Source organism: Primulina tabacum, chromosome 6 (assembly GCF_025594145.1).
Source record: "Primulina tabacum isolate GXHZ01 chromosome 6, ASM2559414v2, whole genome shotgun sequence".
NCBI classification, from domain to species: Eukaryota; Viridiplantae; Streptophyta; class Magnoliopsida; order Lamiales; family Gesneriaceae; genus Primulina; species Primulina tabacum.
The window spans coordinates 39053849-39075283 of record NC_134555.1 but is presented as its reverse complement, the minus strand read 5'-3'; the positions used below and the strand labels follow the sequence as shown (position 1 = coordinate 39075283).

Genomic DNA, 21435 nt, shown 5'->3' with positions numbered 1-21435 from the left:
CCATTGATTGATCTAGCGTTGGAGTTACAGATATTCTAAGTTGATAGAGAATCGATTACCTTATTTTTGTCTTAGATGGGAGAAGAAGAGAGATTTAGAATATGTGTGTCACATATATTCTATGTTTTTCTCTGTGTCTTGTGGACCATAACCTTATATAACCTTAGCGGTCTTCGACCCATTATGGAAAACCTAATTGGGCTGGATTTTTACACATAAGATAGACCATACCAATTTATTTAATACTTTAAAAACTCATAATTAATTAGATCATTTTATTGGATCTTTTATTAGATATCGTGTCCATATACAATTAACTAAATTACGTGAGCCCACAAAATAATTCCAACAATATCTCACTAACTCGATTCACTCGCGACTCATAGATTGGAGTGGAATTAGTGGGCAAGGTATTCAACAATCTTAGTCTGTTTGCATGTAAGACAAATAATATTTGTTACCTGTAAACACTATCTTCGAATTTCGAAGATTCAAAGTTGAGAGGGCAACAGTCAATAAAAAATTCAAAGATGAAGACAACATTAAGAAATTGAGTAGTGAGTGTTATATCATCGATATTCACATAAGTGTGTACGATTGATATGTAGCATATCAAGAATATATATACGTATTTTTTTTTGGGCTGAACAAGTGAACCCATATAGGGTACCTAACTAATTATACAGAGTGTGCCAGACTGGGCTTGGATACATGCCAAACGTTAACATGTTAAAACAAATTCCACTTTCAAATTATGTTCTTAAAGGTTTTCAAGTATAAAATGCAAACTTTTGAATAGAAATAAATGATAGGATTGATTTACTTTGGTAAAATTTTAACAATATTTAAAAATATTGATTCGATTTGGCTTGGTTATTTTCTTGCCTTTTTGGACGCAATTAATGAATCAAATCCATTATAGAATTTTTTTTTCCGGGGTTTTCAAATTATATTTTCGAGCAATAAATATATGAAATCACAAAATTATTTGGTTACATTAATCTGGTTTTTAATTTATAATTCAAGGCAAAAACTTGTATGAGACGATCTCACATGTCGTATTTTGTGAGACGAGTCTCTATTTGAGTCATCCATGAAAAATTATTACTTTTTATGCTAAGAGTATTATTTTTTATTGTGAATATCGGTAGGGTTGACAGTCTCACAGATAAAGATTCGTGAGACTGTCTCACAAGAAACCTACTCATGATTCAATCTCCAATGTTTTTTTTTCCATAATTAAATACCAAATATTGCAATTTCCCTAGAAAAACAATATTCAGTTACAATATATGATCAAGTCAATTAGTCAACCGCGTGAAAATCTTAACGGTTATTTGACTTTGGTCAAAATTACTCTCAGAATTCTTCGATGTATATGGACCATTGGTCCGATCCGTCTCTCACCGTCGATGTCTAGATCTGGTATTGGGGATCAACGGCTTCGGTCCACCGTAAAACTTTCTACATGTGAAGAAATGGAGAAATATCTGCTCACACCCTGTCACTGAGCTATCATATCTTTTATTTACTTCCGCAGCTCTCGAATCCATTACTATGTTAAAACAGCTGAATTTTCTGCAGTTTCCGGCAATGGCGAGTTTTCGAGGTTTCCGGTTGGCTCTTACTGCGTGTGTCGTGTGTGTTTTGGCGGTGGACGCGAAGTACATGGTTTACAATACTTCTGGAGGTGTTGTTCCTGGAAAGCTGAATGTTCATTTGGTCCCTCACTCGCACGATGATGTAGGCTGGTTGAAGACAATTGATCAGTATTACGTTGGGTCCAATAATTCTATTCAGGTACTACGGCGTTTTGTTAATTTGTTTTTCCATGTTAAATTGTGTTTCTAGCTTGTTGAATGAAGGATAAGTCCGGGACGAAACGGTGTAATATGCCATTCGTCCATGTTTCATGTTGTTCGATGTTGACTCTCAGATGACTTATAGTGGACTGGTGTTTTGATTAGATTTTTCTGTTGTGGATTTGATTGTTTGGTGTGCAAATGCTGTATGTGTAGGTAGCGTGTGTGCAGAATGTGCTGGATTCGTTGATTCCAGCATTGTTGGCTGATAAAAACCGGAAATTTATCTTTGCTGAGCAGGTGAGATAAATCATATTTGATTGCGTTCATTTATATATTAGTTTCAGTTTGTGTCAATAATTTCGATTTTGTATTAGGCTTTTTTCCAGCGGTGGTGGAGAGACCAAAGTGAAGCAATGAAAAATACAGTCAAAATGCTTGTCAACTCGGGTCAACTTGAATTCATGTACTATCGTAGTTTTCATGAGATTTACAAGCAAGCAATTTATTCAGTTGTTACTGTGAATGCGAAAAATAATATTTCAGCCACTGCTCTTGTTTTGACTAGTGTATGGTAGGTTTGGTCTGGTCCCCTCTCTTGTAATCTTTATTTTTCTTTACTAATAAAATCGGCCTTAATTTTTTTTTTTTAAAAGTTGTGGGTAGGTGATGGTGTTTTTCTTCTTCGTTCAGAAATTATTTTGTCTATGCAGAAATGGTGGCATGTGCATGCATGATGAGGCAACCACACATTACATTGATATGATAGATCAAACAACACTAGGACACCGATTTCTCAAAGAAGATTTCAATGTCACACCAAGAATCGGTTGGCAGATCGACCCCTTTGGACATTCTGCTGTTCAAGCATACCTTTTGGGGGCAGAGGTAGCATTATGAGTCTGTACGCGTAGATTATGGTCGTGATCCTGCCTCCTCATTCATGTCCAAGTCTTTTTCTTAATCCATCCACCAATATGCTGAATGATATTTATTGTAGTATCAGGGACATTAAGAACAATGTCTTCTTATGTCATAGACTTCTTTTAACTGAAAATCATGGCGCTCTTTGGTATAGGTTGGGTTTGACTCTCTTTTCTTTGCGCGAATTGACTATCAAGATAGAGCCAAAAGGAGTTCTGACAAGACCCTCGAGGTTATCTGGCAGGGTTCCAAAAGTCGTGGTTCATCCTCTCAGGTTATCTTATAAACTCAATTTTTTTACGCCGTACTTGTTTTTTTCTATGAGGTCATACTTGTGATTGCATTAGTGTTTGTGTCACGCCCCGAAACTCGGGATTTGACACCGGCGTTGTTCATCAGTCACACAATCGAAAAACAACCAGCCTCGTAGCACAGTATAAACCGAAACCAGTTTATTTCATAAATTCGCAAAAACAACCATTGTCTTTACACAACTGAATAAATTGAACAAATTGCGGAAGCGTTTACAATTAAAATAAACCTACTAAAATTCTTAAATCCTTGCAGCAAAATTCTCGAAATTTAAATAATTTCACCAGCCCCAAAATATATCCGACTCTTCTTCCTCAACCTGTTCCTCTGTTTTATCTTCGGATTTATCTGGGAAGGTTGTAAGGGGTGAGTATTTTGGGAAATACTCAGCAAGTGGGGGCCGTTCGAGTACACAACAACATGCATATAAAATTCGAAATACGTACACACACACACACCATGCATAAATTGACTCATACCACATTCGTATCCTTGACCTGACACTGAGATTCCTCTACTTTCAATGGTTTACTGACGTCAGTCCCTAATTTTTATTCCTCTAAGGGGGCGAGGCCGGATCGGTTATATCCCCACCATATGAGGGTCATATCATAGTTGGGATTCCCTCCCATATCAAGTTGAATCCTCACAGTGTCAACATAAAACTCATGCACAAACCGTAGCCAGAAGGGGTAGAAGAAGAATTGTACTCGACCGAAATTTCAAAAATACGAAAATGCATACACCGAAATTACACATTTAAAACAAGCCCACTTACCTTAGATATCGTAGAAAACGTGAATAGAGGGAATTCCTGCACTGGAATTTCGAACCCTAGCTTCGGGGTTGGACTGCAGCAGCGCTTCGCTTCTTCGCACACTGAGAGAGCAAGCTCTCGAAAATCCTAAGAAAACTAGGAGAGAAACTCGAAAAAGTGGAGTAGAAAATGGTGTGAATTTTCGAGTTATAGGCCCTCCTATTTATAGGGGTTGGCTGCTATCTCGATAGATGTCATCCGCGCGTTTAAACTTGAATCAAATCTCCATCCAAAATCGTGATCAAATCTAAATTTTATTCTTTATCCTAGACCTAAATTTCGAAATTCATGTATGTATCCCAAGGATAAATTTCAAAATTTATGCTTTGCCCAGCCTGCAAAATTTCAACTTTTGTGTCTAATTCTCAATATTCGGTAGACTTTTTATTTTCTAAAATAATAAAAATTATATTTCTTAAATCCCACAAATTTGCTGACTTAAACCCGAAATTTAGTAGTATTTTTCCCAAATAAGATTTTGATTATTTTCCTAAACTCCTGGTAGTTAAATCTTTTCCAAGCTGCATTTATCGTGTAAACTTTTCCCTTTATCTATGATTTTCGAAAATTCCCTAATATTCTTTCAATATTATTTTCGAAAATCCCATGATAAAATCCTCAAGATTTTTAGTTCCAAGATTGGGTTATCTTCTTGCTTAAATCTTTATCCAGGTATATCAAATCTTAGATCTATATCCGGTAAAATTCTGCATATCTCAAATTCCGAAAAAAATATACACGATATTATTTAAATTCTTGAGTTCCAAAAAAATGCCACATCACAAATTCCGAAAATCTCGCAAATCTTGGTACAAAATATTATCATGATAAAATCTAAAATACTGGATTTTACATCCCTCCCTCCTTATGGGAAGTTTCGTCCTCGAAACTTGGGTTGGCTTGGTCTCCGAAGAGGTACGGGTACTGGTTTCTCATCCTTTCTTCTAGCTCCCACGTGGCTTCTCTTTCGTTGTGGTTCGACCATTGTACCTTGACGTAGGGAATGATTCGTCGTCTCAGTACTTGGTTCTTGGTGTCCACGACTCTAATGGGAACTTCTTCGTACTTCAGCTTTTCTCCCAAGTTACTTTCGATTATGAGTGGTTCTACTTCCAACACGTGGCTTGGATCCGAGATGTATTTCCGTAGTTGGGACACGTGGAAAACATTATGAATTCTAGACATGTTTGGCGGCAGCGCCAATCTGTATGCCAGTGTGCCTACTTTTTCCAAAATTTCAAAGGGTCCTACATAACGGGGGTTTAGCTTCCCGGCTTTACTGAATCGGACAACTCCTTTCATAGGCGACACTTTCACGTAGGCCTTCTCGCCAACGTTGAATTCCACTGGCCTTCTTTTCAGATCTGCCCAACTCTTTTGTCGGTCTTGAGCTGCCTTGAGTTTCTCTCGGACTACTGTAACCTTGTCTACTGTTATCTGTACGAGCTCAGGTCCTACTACTGCTTTTTCTCCCACTTCATCCCAATAAAGTGGTGATCGACATTTCCTTCCATAAAGAGCTTCGTATGGGGCCATTCCGATGCTGCTGTGATAGATGTTGTTGTAAGCAAACTCAATTAAAGGTAGATGAGTGCTCCAATTGCTACTGAATTCAAGAGTGCATGCTCGCAGCATATCTTCCAAAGTTTGGATGGTTCTCTCCGTTTGTCCATCGGTTTGAGGATGATAGGCCGTACTTAGGGTTACTTTCGTTCCCATGGCCTCTTGAAAGCTCTTCCAAAAGCGCGAGATGAACCTTGGGTCTCTGTCAGACAGGATGCTCACTGGTACTCCATAAAGTCTTACAATATTGTCCATGTACAGTGTAGCTAATTTGTCCAGATTGTAGTTCATACGGACGGGTAGGAAGTGTGCAGATTTTGTAAGTCTATCTACAATTACCCATATTCCGTCCTGACCTTGCCTTGACTTTGGCAATCCTACCACAAAGTCCATGGAGATATGATCCCACTTCCACTCAGGTATCTCCAACGGTTGTAATAATCCTCCGGGTCGCTGGTGCTCTGCTTTGACCTGTTGACAAACCTGACACTTAGAGACGAATACTGCCACATCTCTTTTCATTCCGTTCCACCAAAAATTCCTCTTAAGGTCTCTGTACATTTTTGTACTGCCTGGATGGACTGAAAACTTGGACTTGTGTGCTTCTGATAGTATTTCTTGGCGAAGGTTATCGTTGTTCGGTACGCACAGTCGTCCATTCATCCAAACGACTCCCTTGTCATCAATTTGTAGATCTTGAGACTTCCCGTTTTTGACTTGTTCCTTAAGTTTCTTTAGCTCGGGGTCTCGGTCCTGATTTAACTTGACGGTCTCCTGCAGACATGGCTGGGCAGAGAGTGAACCTAGAGTGATCTTGCCTCCATTTTTCCGACTCAGAGCATCGGCCACTTTGTTCGCTTTACCTGTATGGTAACTTATAGTCAAGTCGTAATCCTTCAATAGTTCGATCCATCGCCTTTGCCTCATGTTTAGTTCTTTTTGGATGAACAAGTACTTGAGACTCTGGTGATCTGTGAAAATTTCGCACTTGACACCATAGAGATAGTGCCTCCAGATTTTTAAGGCAAAGACAACTGCTGCTAACTCAAGATCATGCGTAGGGTAGTTCTTTTCGTGCGGTTTCAACTGCCCTGACGCATAGGCGATCACTCTTCCCTCTTGCATGAGTACGCATCCCAGACCTTCCTTAGATGCGTCACTGTAGATGGTGAATTCCTTATCTTCAGTAGGTAAGATTAGCACTGGCGTGGATGCAAGTTTTTCTTTCAATGTCTGAAAACTTTTCTCGCAACCTTCGTCCAAGATGAACTTGGAATTCTTCTGAGTGAGCTTAGTCAGTGGTATAGCTATGGAAGAAAAACCTTCGACGAACTTCCTGTAATAACCTGCCAGTCCAAGAAAGCCTCCTGATGTCTGTGGCGTTCTTAGGTTTTGGCCACTCTGTAATTGCCTCAACTTTCTTGGGATCCACTGATACTCCTGCTTCCGAGATCACATGTCCTAAAAAAGATACACTCTTAAGCCAGAACTCACATTTCTTAAATTTAGCATATAGCTCTTTCTCCCTCAGTGTCTGTAGTGCAAGGCGGAGGTGCTCTTCATGTTCTTCCTCGTTGGGAGAATAAATGAGGATGTCATCAATAAATACCACTACGAACCGGTCCAGAAATGGTTTGAACACTCTGTTCATTAGGTCCATAAAGGCTGCAGGCGCATTAGTCAACCCAAAAGGCATCACTGTGAACTCATAATGCTCATATCTTGTCCGAAAAGCTGTTTTGGAGATATCTTCAGCCTTGACCTTCAGTTGGTGGTATCCAGTCCTCAGATCCAATTTAGAAAAGATGGCGGCTCCTTTAAGCTGATCAAACAGATCGTCTATCCAAGGTAGAGGGTACCTGTTCTTGATTGTGATCTTGTTCAATTCTCTGTAATCGATGCACAATCTCATACTACCGTCTTTCTTCTTTATGAAGAGTACTGGAGCTCCCCATGGGGACACACTAGGTCGAATTTGCTTTTTGTCCGGCAATTCTTGGAGTTGCTCTTTTAGCTCCTTGAGTTCCGCTGGCGCCATCCTGTAAGGTGCTTTAGAGATTGGTGCTGCACCAGGAACCAGATTAATTTCGAACTCAACTTCGCGGTCCGGAACTGTCCCTGGGAGTTCTTCTGGGAAAACATCCGGGAACTCACATACTATTGGGATGTCTTCTATCCTCATTTCGACTTCTCCTTGCACTTCGTTGATCATTGCTAGGTAGATGTCTTCTCCGGATTTCATGGCCTTCCATGCCTGGGAAGCGGAAAGGAGTGATTTTCGTTCCTTGGATTTACCATGATACACGATCTCTGCCTGATTTGGGGTTCGGAGCTTAACTCTTTTCCCTTTACAGTCCACTATTGCATGGTTTTTGGCTAACCAGTCCATCCCTAGAATGATGTCAAAATCGACCATAACCAATTGTATCAAGTCGGCACTGAAAGTCTGATTAGCGATACCAATCTTACAATCCTTGTGAATTTCATGAGTTTCTATGGTCTTACTCGTAGGTGTGGCTATCCGAAAAGGTTCAGTTAGAGATTCGGGCTTAAGTCCTACTTTCTTAGCAAACCTTTTAGACACAAAAGAGTGTGTAGCACCACAATCAAACAATGCATAAGCAAGTACTTTTTGAAGTAATATGGTACCTGATACGACTTCATTGGCGTCGTCTGCCTCTTCTTGGTTCATAGCGAACACCCTGGCATTAGGCTTATTCTCCTTTGGTTTGTTGGGGTTAGCTCCCACATTCGGCTCAGTTCCCTTGTTGGGCCCAGCTGCTTGGTTGGCGGCTGTAGGACAATCTGCGATCCTGTGCCCTGCTTTCCCACATCCGAAGCACTCACCTCTGGCTCTTCGACATTCCCCGGGGTGTCTGAAACCGCACTTCGGGCATGGCTTGGGTCCTTGATGGTTGGCCGCTGAGGTTTGCCCTGAGGAAGGTCCGCCTGATTGGTTTGGCTTTCTGAACTTCTGACCGCCCTGAGAAGACTGACCGGCGTGGGGTCGCTTGTTCTTATTCTCTCCCTCCCTGCGGCGGATGTCGGTTTCAGCTCGGATAGCTGCGCCCATAAGATCTGCAAAATTGGCGGGCTGGTAAATTGCTAAGGCTGACTGGATTCTACTGTTTAATCCTCTCTTGAAGCGGTGCAGCTTCAAAACTTCGTCCGCCATGATGGCCGGAGCATAAGATCCAAGGGCATTAAACTGAGACGTGTACTCCACTACTGACATGTCTGGAGCTTGAGTGAGATTTTCAAACTCACTTAACTTCTGCAATCTGACCTCTGCCGGATAGTACTGTTTCAGAAATATTTCTCGGAAGTTTCGCCATGTGATTGGTCCAGCAGCGATCATGGCTGGCGAGACTGCTTCCCACCATTTAGCTGCTCTGTCTTCCAGGAAAGGCACAATCACATCCACTTTGAGTGCCTCGGGAACTTCCAAAAGCCTTAACTGAGTCTCGACACTCTTTATCCAACTCTGGCCAACTTCGGGATCAGCGTTCCCTCTGAATATCGGACATCTGTTCTTTCGGAGGGATTCATAATGAAATTTGATTCCATTCGGTGGTGGTGGTGGAGGTGGTTGATTGGCATTTGGGTTTCCCAACCCTTGCAGTGTCGTGGCCACTATGGTGGCTATGGCCATAAGATCAGCTTGGCTTAGATTAACTGCAGGCGGTGGTCCATTCTCCTGTCGATTCTCCTGTCTCTCTTCGCGATCGGCATTAGCGTAACGCGGGTTGCGGTTTTGCCTTGGGGGTCTGCCGGCCATTTTCCTACATTCGCAAATTCTAACAATTGGTACGAGTATGTTCATGCAATAGATTGCGCAGAAGTAAATTGAAATCAATGGAACAAATAAAATATTTTATTGATTTCTCAAACAGGAAAATAAATGAACATGATCAATCTAAATAAATAAATGTACTGAAGAAAAGAAAATGTAGCAACAACGGAAATACTACAAAAAGAAATGGTCCACTAAACGTTCTAATCTGCTATCTCGCCATTTCCCACTGCCACATCAGGTGGGGCTTCTTCCTCCTCGGGGTCATCAGGCATCTCTGGGTCTATGAAATCTGCCAGCTGCATCTGAAGGCTATGATTTTCTGATTCCAACTCAGCAATCTGTTCCCTGTGGGTCAGAATCTTTCCTATCGCGTCATTCAATTCATTTCTTGCGTGTGCGCAGTTTGTTTCATTCTTCTGGATGAGCTCCTTCTCCTTTGCTTTCCTCTCGTCTACCTCCTTGGATAGCCTTTGGTTATTCTCAGATAATTGCATGATCACATTCCAGGATTCTTCAATTTTTTTCTTATCCCTCAGTCGGGCTTGACGGGCTTCAGACAGTTCTATGGTGCGTCTATCCACTTCCTCCTTAGCTTGCTTGGCTTGACTCATCGTTATTTGTAATGACTCTCGCAGTTCGCAGTTATGTTCTTTAACGAGCTCAAACATTTGGAAGACCTCGTCAATTCTTTTCTCTGCTGTCTCCAGTTTGGTAGTCAGATTTTCCACTTGTTGCCTCCTCTCAAGATTACTAGCTCTCAGCCTCCTGATAGTCCTATCCTGGTGTCCTATAGCCAATTCCTTTAAATGTATAGCAGCCTGAGCGCGCGTGCGAGGTCGGTGATTATCCACCTGGGTTGTCTCCCTAAGAGTAATCGGGGTCACTTTCTTACGAGCGGTGACACGGAAACGAGCCATTTCCTGAAACAATAAAGAAAGGATACGCTCAGAATATCAAAAATAGGATAAAATAAATATCATGAACTAATAGAGCAAGGTATCGAAATTTATATGTATTTTTCGAAAATTTCCGAAAATAGGAGATTAAAGCTGGCGGGTTGACTCGATGATTCGGCCGAGTTGACTCACCAGAGTAAAGGCGCGCGTTGGCGAAGAAGTCATGGTCTCGGAACCGGCGATGTCACGGCCAGAATCGGTCGGAAGTTACCTAATTTGGCCGGAAAATTCGCGCAACTCGCTAACTATCTCGAATTTGGGCGTTTACGATTCGTTGATCCAATCCGAAAATTGATTGTTGAGAAACGTTACTCATGGATTGTGTATCGTTTGTGTAAAATTAATTTAAAATCAAAGTAGTATTGGTAAGGTAATTGGACAAAACAAAATTCGGCGTTTAGGGTTTACACGCCCTAGTTCTTAGATCTGAAATTACGGCTTCACCCGAACACTAAATCTGAAATTGGTTGAGTGCTATTGTTCGTTTCGTCGAGACGATTTCGGAACTGGTCTCTGATTGAACACACATTACCGGAATCGGCAGAAAAGCTCGGCGGCGCACGTAAGGTGCTATTTGGCCGAAATCCGAATTTTTTTTTTTTTTTTGAAACTCGATTTTTCCACTCGGATTTTGAACCTGGCGGCTCTGATACCACTTAAATTTCACGCCCCGAAACTCGGGATTTGACACCGGCGTTGTTCATCAGTCACACAATCGAAAAACAACCAGCCTCGTAGCACAGTATAAATCGAAACCAGTTTATTTCATAAATTCGCAAAAACAACCATTGTCTTTACAACTGAATAAATTGAACAAATTGCGGAAGCGTTTACAATTAAAATAAACCTACTAAAATTCTTAAATCCTTGGAGCAAAATTCTCGAAATTTAAATAATTTCACCAGCCTCAAAATTTATCCGACTCTTCTTCCTCAACCTGTTCCTCTGTTTTATCTTCGGATTTATCTGGGAAGGTTGTAAGGGGTGAGTATTTTGGGAAATACTCAGCAAGTGGGGGCCGTTCGAGTACACAACAACATGCATATAAAATTCGAAATACGTACACACACACACACCATGCATAAATTGACTCATACCACATTCGTATCCTTGACCTGACACTGAGATTCCTCTACTTTCAATGGTTTACTGACGTCAGTCCCTAATTTTTATTCCTCTAGAGGGGCGAAGCCGGATCGGTTATATCCCCACCGTATGAGGGTCATATCATAGTTGGGATTCCCTCTCATATCAAGTTGAATCCTCACAGTGTCAACATAAAACTCATGCACAAATCGTAGCCAGAAGGGGTAGAAGAAGAATTGTACTCGACCGAAATTTCGAAAATACGAAAATGCATACACCGAAATTACACATTTAAAACAAGCCCACTAACCTTAGATATCGTAGAAAACGTGAATAGAGGGAATTCCTGCACTGGAATTTCGAACCCTAGTTTCGGGGTTGGGCTGCAGCAGCGCTTCGCTTCTTCGCACACTGAGAGAGCAAGCTCTCGAAAATCCTAAGAAAACTAGGAGAGAAACTCGAAAAAGTGGAGTAGAAAATGGTGTGAATTTTCGAGTTATAGGCCCTCCTATTTATAGGGGTTGGCTGCTATCTGGATAGATGTCATCCGCGCGTTTAAACTTGAATCAAATCTCCATCCAAAATCGTGATCAAATCTAAATTTTATTCTTTATCCTAGACCTAAATTTCGAAATTCATGTATGTATCCCAAGGATAAATTTCGAAGTTTATGCTTTGCCCAGCCTGCAAAATTTCAACTTTTGTGTCTAATTCCCAATATTCGGTAGACTTTTTATTTTCTAAAATAATAAAAATTATATTTCTTAAATCCCACAAATTTGCTGACTTAAACCCGAAATTTAGTAGTATTTTTCCCAAATAAGATTTTGATTATTTTCCTAAACTCCTGGTAGTTAAATCTTTCCCAAGCTGCATTTATCGTGTAAACTTTTTCCTTTATCTATGATTTTTGAAAAGGAATTTTCGAAAATCCCATGATAAAATCCTCAAGATTTTTAGTTCCAAGATTGGGTTATCTTCTTGCTTAAATCTTTATTCAGGTATATCAAATTTTAGATCTATATCCGATAAAATTCTGCATATCTCAAATTCCGAAAAAAATATACACGATATTATTTAAATTCTTGAGTTCCAAAAAAATGACACATCACAAATTCCGAAAATCTCGCAAATCTTGGTACAAAATATTATCATGATGAAATCTAAAATCCTGGATTTTACAGTTTGTCTTGATGCTCATAACTAGTTGTCATCTCTTTAAGCTTTTTATCAACGAAAGTTGAGTGTTTCACTTCACATTTTCATTCTGAATTATTTAGATATTTACCGGTGCATTTTACGCGGGGAATTATGAGCCACCAACTGGTTTTTACTTTGAAATCGATTCTGATTCCCCTGTTGTCCAGGTATTTCTTTAGAAAAATAAAAATGTCTGAATCTTGACATTTACCTGTGAAGATTGTGACAAAGTCTATGCTTTATGACCAAAGGATGACATGGATCTTTTTGATTACAATGTTCAAGAGCGTGTCGATGCTTTTGTAGCTGCTGCCATCTCACAGGTAATTAATTACTGGCAAATGTATTTTTAAAGTTTCTTGTTTTCCATCTATTTGTCTTTCTTATTTTTCTGCCTTTTCGTTTTTCATATTGATCTAAAATAGTTACTCTGTTCACCATGACAGGCCAATGTTACACGTTCAAATCATATAATGTGGACTATGGGAACAGACTTCAAGTATCAATATTCGCATACGTGGTTTCGGAATATGGATAAACTCATACATTATGTAAATCAAGTCAGTATTTTCTGATTGTACAAGTCACATTTTTGGCATTGTCGAATGATTCTTAAGAGAGGCTTAATTATTTGAAATATTTTGTTGAGAATCATTTTACTTTTAAATTTGCACAAAAACTTCTTGTTGAAACAACATTTGCATTATAAATATTGTAATGTCTTGATCCTGTTCCTGTTCATAAAATAATGATTTTCAACCTGATTGCAGGATGGCAGAGTCAATGCTCTTTATTCAACTCCATCTATATACACTGATGCAAAATATGACTTACATGAGTCGTGGCCTCTTAAAACTGAAGACTATTTCCCGTTGGTTCAAGTTTTAATTTTTCCTAAATATATTCAAAAAATGCACATTATTCTGCTAAAGTTATTGGGTGATAATTGAATCACAATGTGTATCAGATATTCGGATCGAGAAAATTCTTATTGGACAGGATATTTTACAAGTAGACCCGCCTTAAAAGGCTATGTCAGAATGATGAGTGGCTACTATTTGGTAGGTCATGAAACCCTTTAAATATTTCTGATCATTTATGTAAGTCTCTGATGCAAATGCTTTCAATCCAAAATCTCACTGCTCTCCTGTCTTAATTAGGCAGCAAGACAGTTAGAGCTTTTCAAAGGAAGAAATGAATCAGGACCAACAACTGACTCATTGGCCGATGCATTGGCAATTGTACAACATCATGATGCAGTTACTGGTACTGAGAAGCAACATGTGGCTCATGACTATGCCAAACGGCTTTCAATTGGTTACAAGGAGGTACAATATTTTCCAAACATTTTTTCTTTGCCACCATATGGTAATCCATTAACATCTTGAGTTTTATTACTGCAGTCCGAGGAAGTTGTGGCAACTGCACTTGGTTGTATGACACAAGCATCAACTTCAGAATGCAAGAGTCTTGTTACAAACTTCAAGCAGGCAAATTCCCCTGAACTTTCGGTTCTCTTGTATTTGTGCTTATCTTTTCTTTGAAAACAAAATATTAACTTGAGCAGTTGTTTGGTTTCTTCAACAACTTGTTTTGAACATGTGTTCAATCAAATTGAATTATTGTATTCTCTCTCACCTAGATGTTTTAACTGCTATGTCTAAATACCGGGAGAGCGATCTTCTGTTTATATTTTGATGTTAATTAGATACATCAAAGATTGAATGCATTCTTTTCTCACCAGTGCCCCCTTCTGAACATAAGCTATTGTCCGCCAACAGAAGTTGACCTCTCTCTTGGGAAAAAATTAGTAAGTAAGAATTTTTTTTATCGAAAAAAGTATATAAATAATAGATAAATCGTTCCCTTGCTTTCCATAGGTGGTACTTGTCTACAATCCCATGGGGTGGAAGAGAACGGAGATCGTGAGAATTCCTGTGAGTATTTTTCATTTGATCATTTTTATTTAGTTTTTGCTTTGAGAGTGATGTCAAATTATCAGGTTTTCTTTGTCTATTCTTCTCGGTACATCAGGCTTTGTCCTGGTCTGTGATTTAATAGGAAAAAAGACTGGTTTTAATACATGAATTGACATAATTGTTCAACTAAATCGAGAATAAAAAATCAAGAAATTTAGTTAGCAAATAATTAAATTATGTTATTTTATGCTTTTGATGCAGGTAGTCAATGAGAATGTCAATGTTAGAGATGCTGCAGGACAATTGATTTTGTCACAGCTTATCCCTATAGTTAATGCTTCAATAGCCAACACAAAATCCTATGCCAGTGCATACTTGGGCAAATCTTCAAATGTCAATCCCAAGTATTGGCTCGCATTTACAGCGGTAGTTCCACCTTTGGGTTTTAGTAGTTACACCATCTCAAGTGATAAACTCGGAGGTTGTTAGACTGATCTTATTTGAAAGTCGTAATTGAGTTGTGCTTTCGTACTCGATGTTTTTTAACATTTTGTCACTTGTTAACTCATGCAGCATCTGTTATGTCGAAACAATTGTTGTACACTTTTGAATGGAGTCAAACCAGTCCTATAGAAATAGGTTCAGGCAGCTTGAAGCTTGTGCACTCTGGTATTAATGGAAAGCTGATGCAATATATTAATAGCAGGAGTTTGGTATGTCCTCAGAAATTAACTCATTTTTTTGCCTATTTTAGCTGCGCATTTTTTCTGTCATATGCTATAGTAGTCTTATCATCAGTAACTTGCTCTGTGAACTTCCGATTTGGTGCTGCAAAGTGGTGAACATACATAATAGCATTTATATTCTGTAATGAAGGTAAACATTTCTGTAGAACAATCATACGGTTATTTCACTGGATATGACAGGAGTGTTGATTTTCAGGTAACATCCCCGTGTCATTTACATTTATCTCCCAAATTGTTGCTGGTGGACTTTATTCAATAATTTCATTTGCTTTTTGAAGGCTTCAGGGGCGTATGTTTTCCGGCCAAATGGCTCATTTCCAGAGCTGTCTGAAGAGAAGGTATATACATTCCTTACTAAGTTAAGACTCCGGTTTGAGTAACAATTGCATGATAAAAAAAAGTAAGCTAATTAATATGTGTTTCAGGTTCCACTTACAGTTTTTCGAGGACCGCTCTTTGACGAAGTTCATCAGATGATTAATTCCTGGATATATCAGGTTTGCAATAGATTCAGTAATTTATACATCAGATGACATTTATTTTTTATTTCATTTGAACTTCTATTTCGAAAACATATATAATGTTCTGAAGGTACTCAATGCCTTGATGAACGTATTTAATGGAAAAATTGATGCTCTTTTTACGAGCAGTGATTTTGAAATTAGCTACTATAGCAATCCTAACTCGGTTTCTCGTGACAGTTTCAAGAATCTACGAGGAAAACAGTTGGAAATTAGGATCTGCACATTGAAAAAAAATCTCGAATTGCTAAAAAGTGCCCATGAAAAAAAATGATCTATGTACTCCCGGTGTTTTCAAATCTTGAGCACTTGCATCTTTTGTATGTAGATGTTTTTAGGGTTACGTGTGCTCAAATTTTGAAAATATGGAGAGTTGATAGTTCATTTTTTTCATGAAGAGTTTTCACCAACTTCGGGATTTCACTGGTGTAATGTGTGCAATTATTCATGAAAAAACTAGAGATTTGGAAGTAATATGTTAAGTGTATTTTGATTTTTTTATTTGTTATCTGAACTTGTAATATGTCTACGCATAGATTACCAGAGTGTACAAGGAGAAGGAACATGCTGAGTTTGAGTTTGTGGTAATTCAGTCCTCTTCTTTTTCTCTTTATTTTTTGAAAGTTATCCATCGTTATTCATCGGAAACCTACCTAATTATTCTTTTTTTATAGGTTGGTCCCATTCCCACTGATGATGGTTTTGGTAAGGAGGTTGTTACTCGCATAAAATCCAAAATAGGAAACAACAAAATTTTTTATACAGACTCTAATGGGCGTGATTTTCTTGAAAGGGTATGTTTCATCAACTAATCTGTCAGTCACTGATTTTTCTTTTCAAAAACTAATATACTGTTCAGAATATATTTCATTATTATTAGGGAGAAAATGGATGGTTTTCGTTGACTCTGACATTATCAATGTATTGATAGATTACTATTTGCTGTTTTTTGTTTAGATTCGAGACCACAGAACTGATTGGGACCTTCAAGTGAACCAACCTATTGCGGGAAACTACTATCCAGTATGTTTAGTCTAAAATAACCCTTTCTACAGTTTTCCTTTTGATTTTCATTTGGCGAAAATTTTATGTGAAGGAATTATGCTATCATGTTCTAGCTGCCAACAACATACTAGATGGTTACCAGCACAACGTTTTTTCACCACTTTCAAATGTGTTTCTTCTATTCTAAAGACATATATCATATATGCATATAGCGATACTCCAAGGGCATCTAACCTGAATTTTTATCACAAAATGAAATTTACTCAGTATATAGTATTTAGCCTGCATTCAATTAAAAAATCCACTATGTAACTGGTACACATTACAATAAAACTACAAGTAGATAGTTATTAGCTTCTGGGAGTTCCAATTGGCGGCACAATTTCCATCTGTGGTCCACACTTTGATGCATAATTGATTTATATTTTGGGGTTTGTTGCTTCCATTGAACACTGAAGATTTATTTATTTTTAGGTTGAGTTACTTCCCTTTCTGTCTTCACTCACCTCTAACTTCTAACTAGATTCTGAACACAGAAGAATAGTTGAAATATTTTTAACCTATCTAGGTCCACTTAGTGCTTGGACTATAACATTGATCCTATTAGAGAAGTCAAGGAAACAAAATGTCAAGAAGTTAACGAGATATTGTAACATCTGCCGACCAATTATCTTATTTTGCTTCATTTATCAATCTGGCTTTCATTCAGATCAATCTTGGAGCTTACATCAAAGACGAGAACTCAGAGCTATCAGTTTTGGTGGATAGATCAGTAGGAGGATCAAGTATTGCTGATGGTGAATTGGAGATAATGCTCCACAGGTTCTGCTCATTTTATCAGAGTCCCGTTTCGTAATATGTTGATTGTCACAGGAATGAATCTAGTTGTTGCTCTTACTTTTATGCTTAACTTTACTATTGTAACTTGAGGTCTTGTTTTATAGGAGATTGCTATATGACGATAGCAGAGGTGTCGCTGAGGCTCTAAATGAAACAGTCTGCGTCAAAGAGAAGTGCTTGGGTTTAACTGTAAGCATACTCTGTCACGATGTTGGAAAAAGATGAAGCATCTTGTAGAATTTTGTCGTAAATATTAACTAGCTACTATGAAGTTTAACTAATTATTGTATATCATTTGTATAAATTTAAGGTATTAGTTTTCTGTTTCATTTCAATTGAGAGTACCCACAAAACCAGATCAAATTCTAAACTTCCTGCAGATCCAAGGAAAGTACTACGTCAGGATTGATCCACTTGGAGAGGGGTCAAAGTGGCGTCGATCGTTTGGACAGGAGATATATTCACCTTTCATTTTAGCTTTCTCCGAGCAGGTAACCTGGGAATCATGCTGTTCTTTTTGCTGTTGAGTCAATATTTAATACTCAATATCTCCTTCAATATCTGCAGGATGACGAGTGGACGAATTTCCCAACACCTACCTTTTCAGCAATGGATCCTTCTTACAGCCTTCCTAATAATGTTGCTATTATAACTCTCCAGGTAATTCTTCACACAAATATGATGACCAAAGATTCTTTAAATTGTGTATATATTTCGGGCCCCCGAGATGGGCTGTGGGGCATGACAAACAAGAAGTATTATGTAATATTTTTCCTCTGTTGAACTCTTCTGGTGCTCAGGAGCTTGAAAATGGAAATGTTCTCTTTCGGTTGGCGCACTTGTACGAGGTTGTCATTCTAAATCATTCAAGAATCTGTCATTTTCTCAACTCGCCTATAGAAAATATTCTCTGTGTTCATCTCGTTTTTTTCTTCCTTATTTTGATTATGTTGTCATAGGTTGGAGAGCACAAGGACTTTTCGGTGATGGCAACCGTGGACTTGAAGGGAGTTTTTGCTAAAAAGAAGGTGAGACAAACAATATGAACTTAACATGTGTCAGTTATTGTAATCATTCCCATACAAATGTTTAGCAGTTTGTTTTGACTATTACGATCTTATCAGATTAACAAAGTCAAGGAAATGAGTCTCTCAGCCAATCAAGAAAGAGAAGAAATGGAGAAAAAGAGGTTATCCTGGAAAGTGGAAGGCTCGAATACAAACCAAGGCACGGTACCAAGAGGGGGTCCTGTAGATCCTGTGAAGTTGGTCGTAGAACTTAGCCCAATGGAAATTCGAACATTCATAATTGAACTCAACTGAAATCTATCTGAAATTGAGAGATAAGGTAAGTTGCTGAAGTGTTTGGCACATTCTGAGCTCATGAATCCTTTTGATTACTACCAGGTTTTATTCTAACTGAGCTCATATTTAAGGAAACACTCTCAGTTCCTGATCACCAAGGTTGTTCAATAAGAAGGCTTGTATAATGGATCGCCTGTTCTAGTATCTAAATGTGAATATTGAAGGCTGTTACTACTATTGCTGCTGCTGCGCGTCGGCATAATATGGGGTCTTTTTTCATCAATGTAGCTTTCTATAGTCAATTTCAGTGTTTTCCTAGATGTTCTCTTTGATGAACCGTAACTTAAAAATCAATGGGCTTGTAAATGAGAACAAAATCAGCTCCAGATTTTATGTTTATGAAAATATTTTGATTTTGATGAGTATATTGCTTGTTTTCATCAGGTGTTACTGGTTAAAATACATGGACTCCTAAAGTCAAATTCTTCAATTGTTTATACTTGAGTATTTTTTTTATGAGAATCCTACCATTACTTATTAAAATTGTTACAAAGTTACTGGAGGAATTTGATTTGCAGCAATAAGTAGTCAAAAACGTATTTTAATGATATTTTATTTGCAATTGATAGTCAGACACATTATATATGAAAAAAATACAAAATCTAACGTACATATAAATATGATTTCTAATTATGAATTTACATATGCTTTATTCATTTAAGTTAATAAATTAAATCAATATTTTTTAATGGATTCTTTTTGTAATTCATTGTCAGTCTTAAATTACTTTGGACACTAATATATATTGAATTCATCAATTGTTTTTCTTTATTGCTACTAAAATATGTGAATTTCTTCGTAATTGCTAATAAATATTTAATATTTCTATATTTTCTTTTTTTTTTTACATATAAATATATTACTTTTATAATAAGTTGATTTTTAAATATGAACTAAGAAGCATCATACATGATGTAGATATTGAAATATGTTAAAGATTATTTGTAAGAATATTTTTTTAACGTAAAATATTAATTGAATTATTCTGTGATTTTGGTTTTGCAATAATTCACTCAGATTATGTTTTCAATTAATTATTTTTTAATTGTGATTTTGCTACTTGTACCTCTCATTGCGCAAGATAGAAACCTGGTGGTGCTGTATATAGATGTAAGCCGCTTTAATTTTTAAAATATAATAACTAATAAAATTTGTGAGCTCTTCAACTCTATTTTTCAGTTTTTTCAGACTATTATAAACACATTATAGTAATTTTTATGAATTTTATAATTTTTATATATTTAATTTAAATTTTTTTTATTAATTAAAATCGATAAATTTATGAAACTCTTGATATTTTTATGTAGATGATAAAAAATATTAGAAAGTTGAAAAATTCTAATAAATGTTTAATATTTCAGATATAACTTTAAAATTTTGTGAACTATTCAACTCTAGTTACATGTTTTCAACTTTTTTAGACTATTACAAGTAATTAGATTATTATAAAATAATTTTTTTAAGAACTTAAGAATTTTTATGTATTTAAATTAATTTTATTAGTTAATATCAAAAAATTTATGAAGCTCTTGATATTTTAATGTAGATGATAAAAAATGTTAAATGTGGACAAATTCCAATAAATTGATTAAGTGATAATTAAAAAAATAGTAGCTCAATAATATTTCACTTATGATTCATTATGTGTTATGATAATATTTTACAAAATAATGTTTTTAAAATTAAATTTCCTATTATTATATATTTTGTTATCCAATTTTCAATTTTGTTCTAAACATAATACAAATTATGATTATATTAGCATTATTTTATCATGAAATCATTATATATATATATTGATTTGTTGTTTTGTTTGTTCTTTTCAACATATTAATTAATTTTTTATGGTATATGATGAAATTATATACATAAAAAATAATTTTTCATCTTTTCTATATATTAATTAATTTCTCATTATATATGAAAAATTTATATATATAAAAAATTATTTTTCACATTTCAAAATAACAAAATTATTATTTAATATATATTACTCACTTATTAAGTTAACTACGTTATGTTTATCAATTCATTGTACATTATTATTATGATTGCAACTTAATGAAGCATAGTTGAGAGTATATGGTTGTCACCATAACAATTAATATTTGTATTTAAATTATTATTATGAATTAAAATTACATTTTGTTCGATGGAGTTATCTGATTAGTGAGAATATATTTGATTTAGAGAAATGATTTCTAATATAAAATAACATTTATATTGTATTTGTTAAGTGCAATAATTGTTCATGTTAGATATAATAATCGAAACATGACATTAGAGTTGCTTTACGATTTTAAAATATTTTAATTATCATTGCGCTGTTACCACCAGTTATAACTTTTGGTAAAGCGGTAAGTGCACGATACGACAATTAATATATATCATAGCCAAAGTTAAGATATCAATTCTCAGGATTGTAAGAAATGTAATTATTGAGAGTGAGATTCTTGGAGTGCAAAAATTGTCCTTGCTGGATTAATCGATCGAACAATAACGATTGATCTACTATATCGTTTAAAATATTTAAGTTGTACTGTTACTATCAACTATAGCTTTGGTAAAACGACAAATATCTGGT

The 21435-nt window shown here is 36.7% G+C and overlaps 1 protein-coding gene across 4 annotated transcripts; it reads left to right on the top strand.

Annotated features, from left to right (window-relative positions):
- The first annotated feature begins 1502 nt into the window (after nt 1–1502).
- Nucleotides 1503–19216, top strand: LOC142549421 (putative alpha-mannosidase At5g13980). Of its 4 annotated transcripts, none has more exons than XM_075658356.1 (30): nt 1503–1800; nt 2019–2102; nt 2180–2268; nt 2516–2690; nt 2881–3000; nt 12537–12623; nt 12708–12779; nt 12903–13016; nt 13227–13327; nt 13424–13517; nt 13617–13784; nt 13860–13946; nt 14201–14266; nt 14337–14397; nt 14641–14856; nt 14949–15088; nt 15252–15317; nt 15400–15459; nt 15547–15618; nt 16179–16226; nt 16317–16436; nt 16600–16665; nt 17357–17469; nt 17592–17676; nt 17868–17978; nt 18055–18147; nt 18288–18335; nt 18447–18515; nt 18612–18834; nt 18923–19216. In XM_075658356.1, the coding sequence occupies exons 1-29, from the start codon at nt 1558–1560 to the stop codon at nt 18807–18809; spliced, it is 3066 nt and encodes a 1021-aa protein (XP_075514471.1). In that variant the 5' UTR covers nt 1503–1557; the 3' UTR covers nt 18810–18834; nt 18923–19216. The 4 variants fall into 4 exon arrangements, with proteins under 4 accessions (XP_075514471.1, XP_075514470.1, XP_075514472.1 ...); XM_075658355.1 differs by having other exon boundaries at nt 1504–1800; nt 14337–14393; nt 14637–14856; XM_075658357.1 differs by lacking the exon at nt 2180–2268 and having other exon boundaries at nt 1504–1800; nt 14337–14393; nt 14637–14856.
- Nucleotides 19217–21435: the final 2219 nt, after the last annotated feature.